Below are 21,962 nucleotides of genomic sequence, written 5' to 3'. Positions count from 1 at the left end.
AGCTATTTTTGTTTCCATACAGAGAAAAACAATATGTGGCAACATTACAGTAAGAATGTATCATGCATTTCTCAGTATGTTGCAGCACTTCAATAATGGTGCACTATACGTACAATCTAGATCCTGAATATGTCCAATTCATATATTACAACAAGGCAATACGTATGCGATACAGGTAAAATCCGTATATTTCATATGGACAATCTACAAGCTACATACATCCAGTCCATACATTACATATGGCCAGCCTGTACGCGACATACGTGTAATCTATATGCCGCATGCAGACAGTCTGTAAGCTGCATATGTGCACTCTGTATGGTGCATACGGATATTCTGTATGCTGTATCGGGACAAGCTGTGTGCGACATAAGGAAAATCTGTATAATACATAGGTACAATACGTACACTGTATCTAGTCGTACGTACGGGGCACAAGTACAATATAGATGCTGTCTCGGGGTTGAACGCAAGAAACACACGTACAGAACGTATATTGCATACTTCTTGAAATTACGCTCCGTCCTGATAGTCAGTGAGTGTCGTCATTATTAACCCACATGCTACATACGATCCTGACGTCACAAAGCTAGATATTACCTCCGTATATACTTGTTACTGTAGATGACGTCACATGAATGACGTCATTGCACTTATGTAGACAGTACGTATAATACATACTTTTTCAGCTATACGTTTGCTGCAGGATGCTATATACGGTTGTACGTTAAGTCCAGAAACTACAGGAATTACGAATGTAACCTACGTTTTTAAGTATGCCACCTACATTTTTTTTTCTCAGTGTAAATACAATTGAAAATCTGTTAAGACATTTTAAAGAAGAGTGAAACAGAGAAATAAGAATCTTCAACTTGGTTTCAACTTCTAGATCTACTGATGAGCGTGAATTCTTATTGATGCGGCATGCTTACAGTCACAGTTACAGCTCACAGTCAGTTCCAAACAAACTCGAGATAGTTATACAATATTCAGGCTACTATCCGGTATTAAATACATTCTACAAGAGGGGGTGACTAATTTTTGTCTGGGACACTTAATTTAATTATATTTTTAACAAGATGTATTTACTTAATTTCTTTTTTAAGTTGTCTATATTTAGACCTCTAGAAACCGTGAATTGGACACAAAGTTTAACTTAGACCCCTACACTTTTTTTTTCTGAAATTCTTTATACGGCAGAGGGTGATATAATTCTTATTGCTATTATTTCTTGTTCTTAACATATGAGAAATACGTCCTAACATGAAACATTACTAACAGATAGATCTCATAGTGCAGAACATGTGTTTGAGGGAGGAGAGCACCCCCCAGCATTACGTCTATGTTGTTTCGAACAGGTATTATTCTGCACCCGAAAAAACGAGAAATAATTGTAAAATACCTATATTTGCAGAAAAAAATATAGAACTGGATTATTTTTATATGGGAAAGAGTACAAATCAAATTTTCATGCTACTGGGTCGATGCATAAGTTCGTGCGGTTCTTATATTTTATTTTTATTCTGCTGTTCTGTTAATTCAAATACAAATACAACATAGACATAACATTAACATATTCTACGAGTATAACAGTACACTGCGTACATTTTACTGTCACTCACATTGCATACATTTCATGAAGCAACTCATTCAAGCGATTTTTCGTCGAAATCTGAAGGTCTTCCATAACGTGGATCATCAGACAAGTCAAACCGTCCTGTTCGAAAGCGGGAAACCCATTTCTGTGCTGTTCTTTTAGCAATTATTTCATTCCCTGCACACATTATTCTCGCAGCTTCTGTTGCACTGGATCCCCGGTTAAACTCGAAGAGTAAACTGTGACGGAAATGATCACTTTTCTCAACTTGACATTCCGTATTACTTTGTCTGAAATATATAGAATAATACGTTCACAAACAAGAAAACCTGTGTTTCACGACACACAAGCTCCAAACTACGAAAAAACAACGGAATAACGATAAACAATCGCTTCATACCGCATTGGTACCAATCCGAAAGAAAACCGCACGAACTTATGCATCAACCCAATATATTGAAAAACTATTTTTTGTTTTGCCCGTTTCTCGTAAGTGGAAAGAGGTCATAAAATGTAACTTACTACAATAATAGATAATGTTATTCTACACCCGAAAATGTGAATTGGAAGAATTTTCAGTGTTGCCATCCATAGAAATTACAGTATGACCAGAATTTGAATTACTCAAAAATCTAGGTAAAGGCAGCGACTATAAAAATGAACTCAACGGTAATTGGTGACTTATTATGCTGTCTACGTTCGTTGTTTACTACTTTTTAAATAATGTTTCTATTTATTTTGTAACGACTTATTTATTTTGTAATAATTTATGTAAGGTTTATAAAATAAATAGAAATATTATTTAAAAAGTAGTAAACAAGGAACTTAGACAGCATGATAAGCCATCAATTAGTGTTGAGTTCATTTTCATAGTCGCTGCCTTTACCTAGATTTTTGAGTAATTCAAATTCTGGTAACACTGTAATTTCTATGGATGGCAACACTAAAAATTCTTCCGATTCGTATTTTCGGGTGTAGAATAACATTATCTATTATTGTGATAAGTTACATTTTATTACCTCTTTCCACTTACGAAAAACGGGCAAATGAAAAATTATTAGTTTTTAAAAAATATAGTTTTATTCAGAAGGTGTACAAATACATGTTGAGTTAAGAAGTTTTGCGGGGAGTCTGGACCAGGTAAACCTGTTAGTGCGACCTTGCTTGAGGGTAAACCATCCTCATGCGTAGTTATCGAGGAAATTGGCAAAAAAAAAAACTTTTTCTTTTTCTTTCTTTTTCTTTTCTTTTTCTTTTTTTGTTAATAGAAAAATCGATGCTATACCAAAACAACACCATATACTGAAACTAAAATATACCGTCATCAAGGCTTTCATTATTCCATTGAATTCTAATTTAACGTCCCGTTCAGCATATGAGACGTAGACCTAAAGCTAACGTGGGATCCGAACCGCATGAGCTACCACGAAAAAGCGAACTCAGGTCTCCTACGGCAATGACACAAGTAACACGACAGAACACACTGTCGTTTATGAAATATAATGTAAAGTTATCTTTATCTATTAAACTGTAATTTTTATTAATTATATAGATATGTTGAATGTATAATATCGTTCGAAAGAGTCATGAAATGCAAGTGCTATTATAAACGTGCGCATACCGAAAAACGCATCTAATTTGTTTTAGTGAAGGACTTACGTAGTTTATACTGAAGAATGAAAATCAAAAATTTTGTTTATTCGAAAACTGGTCAATGGAATTTTGTCATTTCTTTTGAAAATAATAGAAAGAAAGAGAACTACAAATATATTTCAATTTTGTACTTTAAAAACGTTTCGTACTTACAAACAGGACCGGCCTTAGGTGGTGCGGGGCCCCAGATTTACACCTAACTTGCATCACGGTCTGTATATATATAGGGTGCCCAAAAGTAGGTATACAGTATTGTACTGATCATCTCATTGCATTTTATATAATTTCTTATTGTTATCCTTCAGGTAGACTTAATTTCTTTATTATTTGTTCCTAATGTTTTTCCTTACATCTTAAGCTCAGAAGAGCCGAAGCAAATAAACTCATAAACTAGAATGTTATATTTGATCAATGCAGGGGTGTATACCTACTTTTGGGCCACCCTGTGTGTATATATATTATATACCAGTATATAGATATAATATTGCGCTCACCCTGCTGGTCTAATGGTTATACGTATTTCCCTTTAAAATGTTTTTCATCTGCAAAATGTTCTGGTGAAAACGCTCGTATTTTCAGAGAAATAATAACTCAAATGGAAATGCAGACGGTGAATGAATTATTTTAAAACATCCTTCACCTCGTGCCTCGTGCAAATATACAGTATGTCACATTCTTATTCGTGCACACATTAATTTGAAAGAAAACCACTATGTATTAAACATACTAGTGATAAAATTGACAGCAGATTGCTGAAGGACTGAGGTAGGACAATGATAGACAAACCCAGTGCAGAAAGGGGCCAAAACAAGGACACCATAGAAAGGCAGAAAAGAAAACATATGAGAATTCCCAAATTTACGCCACATTGTTATTCGTACACTTGTACACAGGTTTACATTTCACATATTAAAAGGAAAGAAAAGAGCATTAGAACACGAGCATAGCTAGTGTGACGTACAGGAAAAAGACATATTAACAGCTGGTCTTAATCGCGGTGTACACAGGTAAATAAACCTTCAAGAATGGGGAAGAGTAAGGAGCTAGGAGAGAAAGTCAAGGAGACAATCGTAACGCTAGCATTACGGGGATGGTCGTTAAGAAAATAGACAATTAATAGTAAAAAGGCACACAACAGTTCAATGTGTAGTAAATAAGTTTAAGTATAGTGGTTCAATGAGAAATAAACCAAGAAATTCGATGAATAAGAAGTTAAGTGAGAAGGACGAGAGAGTGATTGTGAGACAGATGAAAACAAATCCCTGACTAAGTGCTCCAAAAGTCCAAAAGATAATAGAATGTGCTACAGGGAACAAAGTAAGCACTGAGACGATTCGTCGAGTGCTACACAAATACGCTTACCATGGTCGAATATCTCAGAAGAGGCCATTCATAAGTCGTAAGAATCCTAAGTTACGACTTCAGTTTGCAAAAAAAAAAAAAAAAAAAAAAAAAAAACCATGTTAACAAGAGTCAGAAATTTTGGAACAATGTCTTTTGGTCAGATGAGACTAAAATTAATCTCTTTGGGTTTGATGGGGTCCACAGGGTGATGGGAAAACCCAATTTGGACAACAATATTGTCAATACCATATCCACGTAAAACATGGAGATGGTTCTATTATGTTTTGGGGGTGCATATCGGCAAAACGGGTTGCTAAAGTTTAGTTTATTAATGGTACAATGGACAAGGTTATGTACCTTGACATTTTGAGGAAGAATGTTAAGCAAACTGCAGAAAAATTAGGCATGCTACCAACTTTTATGTTCCAACATGATCACGATCCCAAATATAGGCAGGTATAAATAGGGACTGGTTAATTTGGAGTGTAAGCAAACAATTGCACACCCCTCACCAATCCGCTTACCTTAACCCTATTGAACACTTATGGGTTTATCTGAAACCTAGGGTTCACAATAAAAATGTTAAGTCAAAAGAAAACTTAAAACGGGTGGTGACGGAAGAATGGGGCGAATATCAGCCCTGCCACGTGTACTACTTTTGTCTATTCTATACATCAGCGGTGTATGGCAATTATTAAAGCCAAAGGCTACGCTGCAAAGTATTAATTATTTTGTTCTTTCATAAAATTGCTTCTTACGTCAATGTTTATATCTAACTGTACGAATAACAATGTGGCGAAATATTGCGTATCTTAATTTAGTTACGCACGCATTTTATATTATATCGATTTGTAGATTGTTTCTTTGTATCTGTAACAACAAACAAGTGTTTCAAATGTATTTATGTTCAAGCAGAAATAAATGTCCTTCATTTGTTTACGCGCATCTCTCTATTTTCTTTATGATCACCATGTGTACGAATATAATTGTGACATACTGTATTTCACCCTTGTACCTTGCAATTTTTCAAGAAAGTTCTGTACCAGTATTTCTTAGTTTTCTTCTCTTACAAGTAAACCTATCGACTTCGAAATCTAGTTTCTTAACCACACTTGACAGAGAAGTGTGGAATACCAAGAAACGAGTGTAAGCAAAATTTGAAGTAAAGACGGCCGCAGTGGCTAAACTCCTGATTGATCAGAATAAGCCATAACAATGTGGCTCAAGTTTGAAAATTTAATTTTATTTGTAAAAAAGGGGTAAAGGGATGAAAACAAAAACATTAACCCACACCGGGAGGAAGTAGAAATCTATTTGAGGGTATGCTTATCAGGGCCGCCCTCTTGATGTTGGCCATCTTGTATTTCGCTCGACTTTTTCAAATATGAAAGGGTAATGTAATGTGTCAAATTGGCCTAGAATTTTACGAGAAACACAATGGTGAAGTCTATGTTTCCATAGGTTTATATTCGTAAGACATACTGAAATGCACATTCATATGAATTCGTTGGTTCAAAGATTTCTTAACAGCTGTGTCTTTTTGAAAAGAATTCAAGTCAGGAAAACCTAAGGTACTGTACGCTGTGAGAGCATCATAGGTAGTAGTTACTTACGAAAGGTATAATCAGATTGAAATTGTGTCGACTGCAGACAAAATGAAATGGTCAAGGAACTGATGGAAGATGGATGACATATTTTCCATTGAATTATTCGAATTAAAAGACAAACCTTCATAAGCAGCCACCTATTCAGTACGTACTAGTATACATTATATTTCCCTGACTTGATTTTTAAAAAAATACATCCACGGGATTTTTCGTAGGAGAGTTTGAGCTCTAATTTTATATTTTTAATAGGACCTATAGCCATAATAAGAAAAAGGATATGCAAAGAAGTTGCACTGAGGCTGATTTATTTGATACCAACTTGGTGTTCACAATAGTGTCACATCACATAATCAGTAAAAACGCCGAAATCTTTTACTTCGTTAGTGCGGTGTTCAAAATAAAAGAGGATATGCACCCCTAGAATAATGATATACATTTTTACACAAACACAAAGAAAACAACACTTTTACACCCAGGAGTGTGTGTGAGGAAATTTGAGGGAGTGTTAGAGGTGTTCGAGTGTGCAAAATACTCGCTGGATATAATATCTACTAGGTATTTTATAACAGAAGTTGTAAACGTAAAATAATAATAATAATAATAATAATAATAATAATAATAATAATAATAATAATAATAATTATTATTATTATTATTATTATTATTATTATTATTATTATTATTATTATTATTATTATTATTATTATTATTATTATTATTATTATTATTATTATTATAAATAAAAATAAAGAAACTACTGCAGCATTAAATTCAGAAAATATCTGCTTATGTCCGGAAACTTAATACAAATTATTCATTTACTTGTTAGGAAGAAGCCATACCCTCCCTTGTGGAGTCCATGAATTGCAATATCTTGTGTTGACAACCGAGAATAGCAGAGCCATCTTAACGGAACCATAGCCCCTTGGTCGGGATTCCAGCGAGCAGAATGGCATGGAGCAAAATTTTGTCATAGGAACAACAACACACTTATTTGCTCTGGGGCCTAATATGCTGTTAAACGGCACTGGAGAGTAGATTAGACTGGACAGGAGAGAGACGCAGGCCCGTATCCAGGGGGATCTAGGGGGCCGGCCTCCCCCTAAATTTTTGCTGCCCCCCTAAAATTTTCAAATTTGCAAATGAACTATAATATGGTGATGAACTATAGAGGAGGGTTACCAAAGAGTACGCACGCCCTAAGAGCGCGCAGCGCTAATTACGCTAAAGCGGTAAAACAGAATTATTATTGCTACGCTGTTTGATGCGTCTTTCTGTGAGTGTTGATACGACGAAAACAGAGGTCAACGTATAGCTTCAAACAGAAAAATACAGATAAAAATAACTTTTTTGAATTCTTGATGTGATATTTTTTTAGTACTCTTAGTTAAGAAATTTTTCTAATATAATGTAAAGGCACTACAGTACCTTTGTTTTATGGTAGAAAACATGAATATAGATGGAATTGTTTACCATTACTTTGTTTCGGGGGTTTTGTATGTGCAGCCACCTGGATGAATTTCACTCGAATTGACTGCTGTATCCCAAAGAGTGCGCGTTAATGAGTTACCAAAGAGCGCGCGCGTACCCCTTGAGATAATTTCATTAAGAATGTGTGTGTGGGTAGCGGCATTCATCATACAGACTATATGGTTATTCTCTATTGTTAGTTAGTTTAAGAAAGCGGAGAATGGATTGTAGAATGCTTGAATGGATTGTAGAATTATTTGCAATTGTTTGTCTTCGATTCAAGCACTAACTGTAAATCTTCTATAAGAAGTATTTTCAATTTACAGAATTTCTTAAATTACAATGATAATGATGATGATCTTCTGTTCTGCCCGAAGAACCCCAGACATGGTGAATCCATGGTACTTTGCTATTGCCTTTCATGGTATGGCGACGACGTCCTAAGTAGGGAGGAAATAAACGAAGGAAATGATCAAAATGAAAATCCTGGAAGTGTTTCGAAGGAAGATGTTGAGCGAAACATGGCTCTGATTACCATAGAGAAAGAGAAACGTCTTACACGCACAGACGCCGCAACTTCAAACACTTCTGTTCATCCAAAATACATCATTCCTCTTCCGAAATAAAAGAAATACAACAAACTGCACGTGCCAACGTTGATCTGAAATTTTTACTAGTGCTCCATTTCACAAGGTCCTTCAGAGCAAACGAATTAAAGGAAATTTTAAGTCAAAGAGAAAACTTTTTCATCATCTCAATGAACCATCCACTTCAACAGAGAAAACTGCAGCTGAGATCAACCAAATTTGAAGCCCAATGTGTCACGAATTGTATGAAGAAAAAAATTACGAGGACTGGATTCAGTGCATTAATTGTGAACAATGGTGACATGATCAGTGTTCGTCTTACAAAGGGAATTTGGGTTTCAAGTATGATAGGTGTTGAGTGCGCCCTCTTAGGGACCACGAAACGCACTCCTTGGGACAGTGGTTCTTAAGAGTACGCATTTGTTTTTGTTTTTTTTTTCACTTTTTAACGTATATCTAAATATCTACATTTAGTAGTAAATTTTTCCATTTCTTACAATGTAGCTTAACCTTCAATTAAAATTATATTCAATTTATATAATTTTTGCTTCATTTTTTTTGGAGCTTTTTCAAGATGAATATTAAGTGTGTGCTCTTTAGTAACCTTCCTTTAATACGGTTGGATCGCCCCCCTCCCTAACTTCAGCCGGGCCCCCGTACATTTTTGCGCTGGCTACGGGTCTGAAGAGACGGCACTTGCGGGGAGGGGGAGGGCGATTGAGAGCAATAGGTCCAATCGGCTTAAGGCCGGCCCTGTTTACAAAATATTATGTTTTCACAGAAAAAGTACGAGTCACTCACAAAGACTTTATCAGTCCATTGCTGTTCAAGCACAGCGATGTAATTTGGTAATGAGTCACAGTAATATATTTTTGTCAGTGATTCATTGTATTTGCCTTGTTTTTGGAAATAACATGAAATGTAATTAGTTTTACGTCCCATGATTATGCCCCTAAGCCTAAAGGAGACGGACGCGTAATAAAACTGAATGATGACGAACTAATTTGTGGAAATATATTGTGGAAGGAAACGAGAGAGTCCAGAGAAAACCCATGGACACAATGTTACCACCACAAACTTAGCCTGGGATCTAACAAGAGATCTTGTTCTTGGAGTCAATTGTCATGTTTTAATACTCAGTCTATGAGACTAGTGACTCAAGTACTACCACTAACTAAATAACCACAAAAACTACAGAAATATTTAAACCGCAAGCCGTTATTACTAGGGATGCGCACGAGACGAGTCGAGACTGGATTTTCCGGACAAAATTCGAGTCGAGACACGGCTCTTCCAATAGAGAAATATACATTTTTTGAGTCGAGACATCACTCTTACAGCACATTTTCGAGTCGAGACAGTCACAAATCTTGTCTCGTGCACATCCCTAGTTATTACAGTCTGCTGTTTAGCTGATTTGGAGTTTAGCGTCCCTTCAACACCTAGGCTATAGTGATGAGCGCAAGAGTCTTGGTCTTGCAGTTTTTGCAAGAGTCTTGCATGCAAGACCAAGACCAAGACCAAGACCAGGAATACCGATGCAAGACCAAGACCAAGGGGTGCAAGACCAAGACCAAGACCAAGACCATACCTGCAAGACCAAGACCAAGACCAAGACTCTTGCGCAAGAGTCTTGCACAAGTACCGGCTCGGTGGTAGAGCAGTCACGTGTGGTTATACGGGTCCCTGGTTGGATTCTAGCTTGCGCCATGGGAACCTTTTGGTGGGCAAACACCGTGTGCGTGGGTTTTCTCAGAGTTTTGATGTTTCCTTCTACTTTCTTCATTTCACCATTTCATTCATTTCTCATCATTACCGTCTCCCTTAGCCTCGATGCATAACGTGGGACGTTAAACTAGATGTTTCGTTTCAAAACATATTAGTGGTGTTTTTATTCCAAAACTAAATAGAAATGTAGTATTGAACATTCATAATACTGTACACCATAGGTGTCGACTACATGGGTATGGCCTTGGCTCCGAGACTCCAGCATCCGTTGGAAATTTTTAATGTGTGCTCATAAAATTAATATCGAAATAACATTTTCATGACATTGACAAAAACTTAGCACATGTGACCGCAAGTTTGATTTCATGGGCATATGAATATACGTTGAATAACTGTTTATCAATATAACTTTTAGCCTCCTTAGGTATACGACACATCGAGGATTGAGCGATGTAACATTATACTACAACAATAAATCTATACTATAAAATTGAAAGTGACTATTTTTGTGGCCTCTAATCTCTTGAACCACCCGACCGATCTCGATCAAATTTTCAACATAGATGCAGTTTGGGCCTGGTAGTGTTTTTATCATTTCACTTTGACGGTGAAACTTAGGGGAGGGGAAAAGGGGAGTTATAAAATAATAAATAAAACTTAATAACTTGAACCAAACGAGTAATCTCGATCAAATTTTTAACATAGATGAGGCTCAAGCCTAGAATGTTATATGTCAGTTCACTTTGACGGAGCAACGTAGGGGAGGGGAAGGTGTACAAAAATCAATATGAATAAAAATAAAAGTGACTAAGTTTGTGACTCAATAACTCTTAACCGATCTCAGTCAATTTTTTAACATGTATGAGATTCTTTCCTGAAATTTTTTTTAGAGTTTACTAATAGTAAAAAAGTGATTGACTAACGAAATATATTATTATTATTTTAGTTTAACCCAACGAAGTGGGTACTTGATGCTAGTAATCCATATTCACAAGTGAGACTTCAAATAACTTGGAGTTTGGTGCCCTTATTTTGTATTTCTAATACAGGTAAACAATATTTATATAAATTGAGTTTACACAAAAGACATAGACAGTTGAGTCGTTTTCAGTTTTCACTCAAATTATTCTAAAATATTAAGAGATTTAATTATTATTTTAATTTTCTCTCTCTTTTTTTGGTCAATATTGCTAAACATATCATCATCATCATAGCTATTCTGCTATTATTGGCAGGCTATTTGCTTCAACAGACAAGGTTCGACGTTCGGCGGCCCTCAGCTGGTCTCTTTGTCTTGACGTAGCAATTTTCTGTTTTAATACCTTACTTCAACTAATCTGCTTCGCTCCCTCCATCTCTTTCCTTCCACGATACTCTCTAGCACGTCCCTCATAATAGTTCCTCCTAAGCCAATATCCTAACCAGTTCCTCTTCCTCCTCTTAACAATATCTAAAATTCTTCTTTTTTGCTCCTAGTGCTAATATTTCTAATCCTTCTCATTCGTTTTCGTTCAACACAGCTAATTCTCTCCTTTTTTCTCCATGCTCATGTTTCGAAAGTCTGCAATTTTTGAATCGCTTTTGCGTAATGTGCCCCATAGAATACATATTGGAATCAGTAAAACAAAGTTTCAATATTTAACTGGAAGTTTGTTTAATACAAGGATAAGCTAATCGTGGTTTAAGAGAAAAATCTAGCGCCTTTAGAGTGTAAAAATTAATTTGCAATTCATGGTATTTCAATAATCTGTGCCGTCTGATTTTCTTTCATGTGCCTCAGGGGTAGCCTCCCCAGTTTGGGAACCAGTGTAGTGTTGGATCTGTTAAAAAAAAATATAAACACATTACGAAACGTTGGGACTTAGGCATATCTTATAAGTAGTGAAGCGTGGGCACCCATTAAAAAAAATATCACCTATTTGTACACTATCATCATACTTACACGACGTTAAATTATATTACATTTAGAAATATACCGGTACATTGTATTTCCGTTACTACTGGTGCATTGTAGAGTCTATTATCCGTTATATCCATAGTAAAATTTACCTATGAAAAGCTTGAGATTTCTTAAATGCAAGACTTGCAAGACTCTTGCATGCAAGACCAAGACCAATACCAAGACTGGGTGTGCAAGACCAAGACCAAGACCAAGACTGGGTGTGCAAGACCAAGACCAAGACCAAGACTGGATGTGCAAGACCAAGACCAAGACCAAGACCACCCCGGTCTTGGTCTTGGTCTTGCATTTGCTCATCACTACTAGGCCATATAGACATAGACTTGTAGCTTAACGTGGGATCCGAAACATATGAGCTCCCACTGGGAATCGAACCCAGGTCATCCGTCCTGGAGACGCGTACGCAAACTACACTCATGCTCAAAAATTAAGGATAATTGCAGATTGTGGTACTACACAACGTGGCACTACACAAAACTGGCGCTAATAGCATAGGCACATAGTGAACACAACATACGAACAAACGAAACATATCGCTACCACGGTATTGGTGATAAGTTGAGAAACACATGTGCTACACAACGCCACTGTTTCCTGCGCATGTACCCCGACATCAATATGGGATATGATCACCATGCACACGTACACAGGCCGCACAACGGGTTGGCATACTCTGGATCAGGTGGTCGAGCAGCTGCTGGGGTATAACCTCCCATTCTCGCACCAGTGCCTATTGGAGTTCCTAAAGTGTCCTAGGGGTTTGAAGACGTGCAGCGATACGTCGACCGAGAGCATCCCAGACATGCTCGATAGGGTTTATGTCTGGAGAACAGGCAGGCCACTCCATTCGCCTGATATCTTCTGTTTCACGGTACTCCTCCACGATGGCAGCTCGGTGGGGCCCTGCATTATCATCCATCAGGAGGAAGGTGGGACCAACTGCACCCCTGAAAAGGCGAACATACTGATGCAAAATGACGTCCCGATATACCTGACCTGTTACAGTTCCTCTATCAAAGACATGCAGGGGTGTACATGAATCAATCATAATCCCACCCCACACCATCAAACCATTCCTTCCATACAGGTCCCTTTCAAGGACATTATGGGGTTGGTATCTGGTTCCTGGTTCACGCCAAATGATAACCCGGCGAGAATCACTGTTCAGACTATACCTGGACTCGTCCGTGAACATAACCTGGGATCACTGTTCCATTGACCATGTATTGTGTTCTTGACACCGGGCTTTACGGGCTCTCCTGTGAACAGGGATCAGTGGAATGCACCTTGCAGGTCTCCGGGCGAATAAACCATGTCTGTTCAGTCGTCTGTAGACTGTGTGTCGGGAGACAACTGTTCCAGTGGCTGTGCCAAGGTCCCGAGCAAGGCTACCTGCTGTACTCCGTGGCCGTCTGCGGGCACTGATGGTGAGATATCGGTCTTCTTGTGGTATTGTACACTGTGGACGTCCCGTACTGTAGCGCCTGGACACGTTTCCTGTCTGCTGGAATCGTTGCCATAATCTTGAGATCACACTTTGTGGTACGCGGAGGGCCCGTGCTACGACCTGCTGTGTATGACCAGCATCAAGTCGCCCTATTATTCTACCCCTCATAACGTCATCAATATGTGTTCTTTAAGCCATTTTCAACACACAGTCACCATTAACACGTCTGACAACATATGCACACTTACACGCTGTACCGTACTCTGACATGCACCAACACATCTCTGCGTGTTTGGACTGCTGCCAGCGCCACTGTGAGACGACGGCACCGCACCGAATGGTCAAATGCACCGCATGGTCATACCCCAAGGTGATTTCCAACCGAAAACCGCCCAGCAGAGCGTTGTTTCACCAGGTATCCGCATTATCCTTAATTTATGAGCACGAGTGTATATAGCCACAAGAGAGTTCAAAAAGTCTATTGGAGGTTTACTGAATCCGACTTTATTAAGGCCTTTTACCAGTTTTTTTTTTTTTTTTTTAATCGCGTAAAACCCATGAACAGCACACTCAAATGTTTAGAACAGCGCTTTGTAACCCTTTCCCTATGGCAACATCCTATTTTTAGACACCATTTTACACGAGACTCATTCAGTTTCTTTTCCTTTTTTTTTTCTTTCTTTCTTTCTTCACAATCAACTGAAAACATACTTCATCGCCACCACACGTGAATCTTACTTTTAGATATTCGTCGTTCGACAGTTTCCTTTTCATGTTCTTACAACATTAAGCACAGACACCATTATTCAGTGTTACTCACATGTCAGTGGCGGTTTTAGTGGGTAGGCTGGGTAGGCACGCGCCTATCCAAAAATTTTGAAAATTTTATAAACGCTAAAAGATATAATAAAGAGTAAATATATTTTCCACTATTTATATTAATGATAAATAATTATTTAACAAAAATACCTTCAACCATTATTGTAAAAGTAATTTCCTACTGTCCTTATTCAATCAAATGTGTATATGTATCCATTAACGAGGGAGGGCGGCCTACCCAAAAATAAAATCCTAAAGCCGCCACCGGTGATACTCGTACAAAATTATAACAAAATCTTGATCACAGTTAATGAGCTGAACGAAAAGAAGGAACTTTAATATTATTTTACCACAAGTTCTTAATTTGTTTAATAAAGTATTCTGAATTTATAACGAAACATCTCGCTACACCCTTGATGCTACGAGGCGATACGCAAGTTGCAAAAGCTCTGGTACTTCTTCTATTTTCTTGGAGGCAAAAGAATCCCTGGGTGTGCGTTTCATCACGTAATTACTATATTATCGGGCTGTAAAATGTCTGCAGTATATGGAAAAACTTGAAATTTTCCTAACCCTCAAATATTATTCATGCCCTCATCCTCAATTGAATCCCTCATCTCACCATTTCTCGGCCTCACACTCAAATAGTACTCATGCTCTCACTCTCACTCGCCCTTACACTTAAATAATATTAATACCCTCACCTTCAATCACCTCCTCCACACACACACACACACACTCACTCAATCTCATCCACATCTACCGAAATGAGGGTGAGGGTGGCCTTCATGAGGGCAAAGTGAGTGAGGGTGCCCATCTCTGATTTATCTATTTAATACCATTTTATAAACACGGGTAAGATACTCGTTAGGACGTTATTCGATAAGAAAATTTCATATTAGCAAATATGTCATTATCGTAGGTACGTATTCTGCCATTATTGACAGTAGACTTCCCATAAACTAAGAAATTTCATACACCGTCTTCAGCCAATTGTACCCTCTTACTCCGTCCCTCTGTTCTGCCACAATACTTATGATACTGTTCATTCCAAGCCATTGTCCCAATCATTTTCTCTTCCGATTTTTAATCACATTTAAAATTATACTTTTTCTCCTTTACTACTATTTCTAACACTTCCTCTTTCTGTTTCCGTCCGTCCTGTATGGCTGCGAAACATGGTCACTTACTCTGAGGGAAGAACATAGACTGAAAGTATTTGAGAACAAGATCCTGAGACGAATATTCGGACCTAAGAGGAACGGAAATGGAGAATGGCGGAAACTTCATAACGAGGAACTACATAATTTATATGGTTTACCCAACATTGTTAGGGTCGTCAAGTCTAGGAGGCTTAGGTGGGCGGGTCATGTAGTTAGAATGGAAGAAAGTAGAATCGTTTTCAAAGTCTTGACTGGAAGACCAATCGGAAAACGACCATTAGGAAGACCTAGGCGCAGATGGATGGAAGGACAATATTAAGATGGATCTCGCAAAGACTGGAATACAAAGTAGAAACTGGATGCAGTTAGCTAAGGATAGAAGTCAGTGGAGAGTTTTTGTGAACGCGGCATTGAACCTCCGGGTTCCATAGGCCATAGAGTTAGTTAGTTAGTTAGTTTCCGTTCGTCCCAGCTAGTTCTCTTAATTCTTCTCTACAACCACATTTTAGAAGCATCTAGTCTTTTTTCCGTGGATTTTGCGATATATCCATATTTCTGTCCGACAAAGTACAGTACTCTATACCATAGCGTGACCAGATTCTGACAAGCGAAAAGTAGGGCATATATAGTAGTATATGATAGTTTACTGCGTCGGCAATACGCATGTCCTTATTTAATTTAACGTTAAACTTAAGTTAATCATTAATTTTTGTTAAAAAGAAAAGTATCGAACAAAAGTATTTAAGGAATTCAACACAATTCCAAATGCTTTGATGAATGACAGCAGTTTATTTTTATGAACGTACAGTGAAATTTCATGTATGGTTAAAGAATTTTTTAAAAACTATTTTCGGTGCGTGGGGTTATTTTAAGGAATGAGGGGAAATTTAGACCGAGATGAAGGAACTTCTACTTAACTTGCCTAGCATCACTGTCGTAAGTTGAAAAAGAAATGAAATAATTGAGTTTTACGTCCCACGATTAAGCCGGCTAGCCTAAAGGAGACGGCTAAGTTGAAAGAGAAACCTTTCCTACCTTACCGATACCTCAACAAACCCTTCTCATCTTCAGTAAAAACAATGTATTGCAAAACAATGTTCTCCTTCCCTAATCTTTTGAGGAGTATTACAAAACACAGCGGTTCATCATTCAGGAAAAGAGTGCCTGTGATTCAAAATGTTGTGAATAAAGAATGAAATATTAAAATATCGCAAATAAGTTAAATCAGTACATTTCGTAGGGCATTTTTAAAAATAAGTACATTTCTCGACTTTCTGAGTATCTTTGCAACAAGCAGGACAGCTCTTTGAAATACAGTACTATACTGCGAAAATCAGTACATCTGGTCACCCTACTATACCAGTGGTCGAAGTGAGATGGTATGCGATGGTATGCCATACCACCTCTGGTATTTGAGTGATGAAGGCATACCACCTCTGCTTTTTCAGTGATCCAGACATACCGTCACTGGAGAATATACCTTTAATAAATACATTTTTATACACAATAATTGACGAATAGCTGTTTAAGTAGAAAGATTTTATTTTTATGTAGAAATAATTTCCAAGTCAACAACACAGATACTTTTGTTATCTTTTCCCTACTTTTTGTTTTTTAAAATGAGGTGTCTTCACAGAAGTTCATCTAGTTTATATTTTAATGTGTCATATTGAATTATTTCTTTCATATGTAAGTATCTTCTTGCCTTAACTCTTTATTTGGCACTGTTGCTCTCAAGCAACATCGCATTCTATTGCGTTATCCGCACGAATTATAACTTATTATAACTTATAACTAAATTATTATACTGATAATTTAATTGGCATTATTGTTTTCATACAATATTCATATACATGATTTGCAGGTCGCTTGTTTAGATACTTCTACTCTTCGTCAACAGGGGACAAACAAATTTAGTATTGTAGAAGTTTTATCTCCCACGTTCCGCAAAAGTTCTTTTTGTTTTATTTTATTTTTTTATTTGTGGTTTCTTGCTCTCTAGCAAGATATTTCAACGAAACTGCTGCTAATTAGCCTACTGAAAGTATTCTTATGATGTTTGACCATATTAGGGCAATGCTACTCAGTAGCAACACATAAGACCTATTTTATGGCAATGCTGTTCTGAAATAAACATCCTGTATTTTGTAACCAAAGTACAAAAACACTTTTAAAATTTCGGAATTACGACCAGGAAGAAGTGGTTCAACCATAAAAGCAAACTAAATATTTTAATGGTAATGCTATCAATGCTTGCCAATTAAAGGGTTAATGCATATAAATGTCGTGTTTAGAGCATGAGCGGATTGAGGGGTTGTCTTCTGTGCAGGGCAGATCTTCCGGAGGTTTCGAATACTCCTCAGTTGAGTAGGGGTCCGAGAGTTTTCCCGCAGGAAATTGTTAATGTAAAAACTCGGTTTTTGAGAATTTTCGTGTATAATTCTTTACAATACAACATAAGAGGATTTTTTTTTTTTTTTGTTCAGAAAGTTGATGACGGAGGATCAAAGTCTCTGCATCCCCCCCTCCTCTCGTAACTAAAGATTGATTGATTGATTTTGAGTTTTACGTCCCGTTCAGCAGCGAGGCTATATGAGATGTGGACCTACTGATTAACGTGGAATCCGAACCACATGAGCTCCCGCCGGGAATCGAACCCGGGTCTCCCACGCCAAAGGCGCGTACGCTAACCGCTTAGCCACGGAGGAGCTCCGTAACTAAAGAGAAGCTTTCCAGTGGTTTTCAGCCACCATGTAAATAGAAATGTAATCTTTTAGGCAACATACCCTCATTATATGTCAACATTTAGATAGATGGTATGTCGAGTCAAAATCATAATAAAACATACCGCCTCTGTTGTTGTTTTTTTCCGCTTCGAACACTGCTCTATACGAAATATTTTATCGATATTTTTCTTAAATCTTTATTCAATGAATCACGAAACTTGATTTTTTTTTCTTCGAGACGATACGAGGATGAGATAGAATATTCGTGATCGTGACTAGATTCGGAACGAGACAGAGTTGTTCCCATAGAAACATACATTATCCAAGACGAGATATCACTTTTGTTATCATGCACATCCTTGCTTTGTAAATGCTTCTTTCGTCATCCCTATTGGTGTTTGATCAAGCACATTGGCATAAGAAAGGAAGGAAGAGAAGAAGATTGTTTGATGGATAATATTAAAGAGAGTAATTCATAGGTTAAAAAAATAAACATGAGATTATCTGAGGTCCATAGCATATGTGAGCTTCAAAATTTAGTGTATAGTTTTATTCTCTCTACTCTGAGTGCAGGAAGAAAGAATCTCTCTCTCTCTCTCTCTCTCGTTAATAGCTTCCTTCGGTGGAGAGCAATAATCTTCGCCTCAGATGAAACCTTCGACAGATCCAACACTGAAACAAAGCTCGTCTCAAAAGATGGGTGTTTGCTAGGTCTGACCCCTAAACGGGGAGCTAGAAGTTTTTTTTTTTTTTTTTTTTCCCTGGTACTCTCCATATCTTCGAAACTTTTAGGAATAGAACTTCGAAATTTTGACGAAATATTATGCTCATCCCCTAGGTTTCATATAACACTATATGTTGTGAGATAAAACTACTACAAGGATATAAAGGGTACATTGAAAGTTCCATTGCTGTTCTTCAGATCTCCGAAACAATAGGCGCAGAAGTTTAAATTTTCTACAAATATTTCTGATGCAAACTAGGCTGACGATGAGATAGAGTTTTGGGAAATGTGATTCCTAAAGAAGGAAACGGGAGTGAGCGTTTACGAAACTCCTGTGAAATCAAACTTCTATCAAGAATTATTTTGAAAAAGAAAAGAAGATATATGTATACCGAAAAACACAATTTTATTATTATTATTATTATTATTATTATTATTATTATTATTATTATTATTATTATTATTATTATTATTATTATTATTATTAATTATTATTATTATTATTTTACGAATGTTTAAAACCGTATTTCTACTTAAAATATCATTTAATGTACTGTACATATGGAACAAGGGTTTTTCTTTTGTCGCACAAACGGAATCCATGAAGTCCCATCCGCATTTCATGGGACACACTTTGTAGCATTGGGACTCACTTATCTTTTTGATTTTTAGAAAGAAGCCAGTAGACAATTTTGTAGAGTAACAAAGATATATAGGACCCCTCAAAAATCAAATTTCTAGGCTATCTAATCTGACTGAAGATTCCTTTAATTTCCCTCAAAATGCGCCAGGCAAATGTTGGAATAATATCTCAAGCTCAGAAGCTAGAGATGAAAAACTACTTTAAGTTTTACGTCCCACAAGTATGCCGGATAGGCTAAAGGAGAAGTACTTTATTAAATGGACTTTAATAATAATAATAATAATAATAATAATAATAATAATAATAATAATAATAATAATAATAATAATAATAATAATAATAAGAATAATGTCTGTATTTTTCGAAGAACTGGAATGATGTAAAACTTTTTCTAAAAATCTCATTTCTAATTGCCAATTTACTCACGTTTTACGATTAAAGGACCTTTCTAACATACGATACGTCACATACTCCAGTAGATACGCAAAGAGAATTCGGGAGTTTCCCGATCTCTTTTTAATGCAACTTCTTTCCCATTTTAATATGCGTAATTATCCAAGTGTAGTATTAAGAAAATAAGAGAGAACTAGATCTAACAGTGACTTTCTTTGTTAAGCGAAGCGTTTGTATACTGTATGTTCTTGATTCAAATTATGGTATTACAAGAAACAAAAAAAAAGTTGATCTGATTTATGTATTTGCATTTATCATAAGAGAAGATTTTGTTTCCTTTTTAAAGCAATTCACGGTGGCTCAGTAGTAAAGTGCTTACCTTTGATTCGTAGGATCCCTGGTCGATCCCCAGGCAAGTAGGTTTGTAGTGAACATCGTCTCCCACTTGCTCATTCCACCAATTCTTTCAAAGTCATTCACTTGCTTTAATCAAGGTCTCTCTCAGCCTAAAGGGCATAATCGTGAAACGTTAAACTGAAAGATTTTTAATTTAATTTTTGTATGCAAGAGGAACAGGGTATTTTATAAAATTCGATACTTAAATTTCGTTTTACAACGGCTGTATAACAAAGAATTGTCAAACAAAGATTTAAATGTGGCTTACAGATTGTAGTTGCTTCATAATTTTCCATTTTTCCCTTGCTTTTGGAATAAAACGACATTTTCCCCCAACCCTTTAAAACACTAATCGTGATCCAAGTGGCCCGGTGATTTATGACTCGTTTATCACTGCCACATTGATCACATTAGGAGATATGGCCTCAGAGGAGGAAATTTCATAGTTCTGATTCTGAAGGGAATTTCATGGTTCGGGAGGTGACCATCATTCCTCCCTTGTCATTTCTGAACTCATCAATGCATCTTAGTTTCAGAATACGAAACGAAAATCACTGAAAAAAAAAGTAGACCTTGCTGTACTGAGGTAAGCTCAGGACAAGAATGAAAGCCCATGATACAGACTGAAAAACCACGGAAATCAAACCTAGAACCTCTTGATAGCTAAACGAGAATGATAACCGTTCACCTAAGGCCTCTCTTATCTGTCATTTCACCTCGGAATTATTGATATACGTGGGTTAACACCTTTCAGTAAGATAGCATGAGGGGGGGGGGGGCGTGAGGAAAGAAAATTAAATAGCTTGTAAAGAAAAAATGTGAAATAGTACGAGGAGATGAAATGGTCACATTTTTATGCATGTATATATCAAACTAAGAAAATAATACTTACGTGACATTTGCAACACGGCATAATGAATTGAATCGTGAAGAATCTTGTTGTAAGCCAGACAAGAGGTTGACGATCCAGAAACGCTGCACGTGACGTATAAACACACTCACTCTTTCACTGTTTTAAAAATAGTTTCTTTCTTCTTTTTTTTTCTTTTTTTAATTTTAACTTAAAGAGACGATAAATGTTTATCTGCAAAGAAAACACAACTCCTATGTTTTTAGCATCTTCATGTTCTTTTTCTCAATGCGTAAAATAAAGCCCAAGGACGACGCTTCGGCTACTATGTACTTTCACTACACTCATCACTTGTTTATTTACTGATGCTGAACGTGACATTACCGGCCGTATTGCTTATCACCTGGCTGTTATGCCCGCATGCGTTATGGATCGGATGAAAACAGCCCAGCGAACCTTCGATCACAACAGCTGCTCGTTCAGCACGCGACTGATTACGAGAATAAAAGGTGTTTCAATGCAGCAAGTGAAGGTTACACCCATCGCCTATATCCACCCACTTCGTTCAGCAGAAACAAACCTGCGCGGAGAACCGACCAGACGTATTTATTTAGTTGCAAAAAAATACGAAAGAATCTGTACCGAATTGGCGATGAGGTAAGAGTAAGCTAGCAGGATTTGGATTGTACTCACTGTTGCAATCTCAGAATGTGGTTAACTAGATTAGGAAAATAAAATTTATTATGATTTACTTTTCTTCTTTTTTAAGTTCAACTTTTCTGTTAAGAATCGAGAAGACATGAGATGATGACCAATAGTTTCACATGGAGTCAGAATGCAAAACGCCCACCGGGA

The 21,962-nt window shown here is 36.9% G+C and overlaps 1 protein-coding gene and 1 long non-coding RNA gene across 2 annotated transcripts in view; one reads left to right on the top strand and one right to left on the bottom strand.

The window, feature by feature from the left end:
• The window catches only part of LOC145692960 (uncharacterized), a 43,314-nt gene extending 34,347 nt beyond the window's left edge, over positions 1-8,967 (top strand). Inside the window, exon 3 of the long non-coding RNA XR_014132671.1 lies at positions 7,031-8,967. This is a non-coding gene — a long non-coding RNA (uncharacterized LOC145692960). The remainder of the gene's footprint in view (positions 1-7,030) is intronic.
• The window catches only part of LOC145692958 (calpain-5-like), a 125,433-nt gene extending 103,752 nt beyond the window's left edge, over positions 1-21,681 (bottom strand). Inside the window, exon 1 of the mRNA XM_081768553.1 lies at positions 21,150-21,681. Coding sequence (XP_081624679.1) covers positions 21,150-21,170 — 21 coding nt within the window. The 5' untranslated portion in view covers positions 21,171-21,681. The remainder of the gene's footprint in view (positions 1-21,149) is intronic.
• Positions 21,682-21,962: the final 281 nt, after the last annotated feature.

This window comes from Thermobia domestica, chromosome 8 (assembly GCF_964235325.1).
Source record: "Thermobia domestica chromosome 8, izTheDome1.hap1.1, whole genome shotgun sequence".
Classification (NCBI taxonomy): Eukaryota; Metazoa; Arthropoda; class Insecta; order Zygentoma; family Lepismatidae; genus Thermobia; species Thermobia domestica.
Note: the sequence above shows the minus strand (reverse complement) of the source record. Positions and strands in the feature narration are given on the sequence as shown.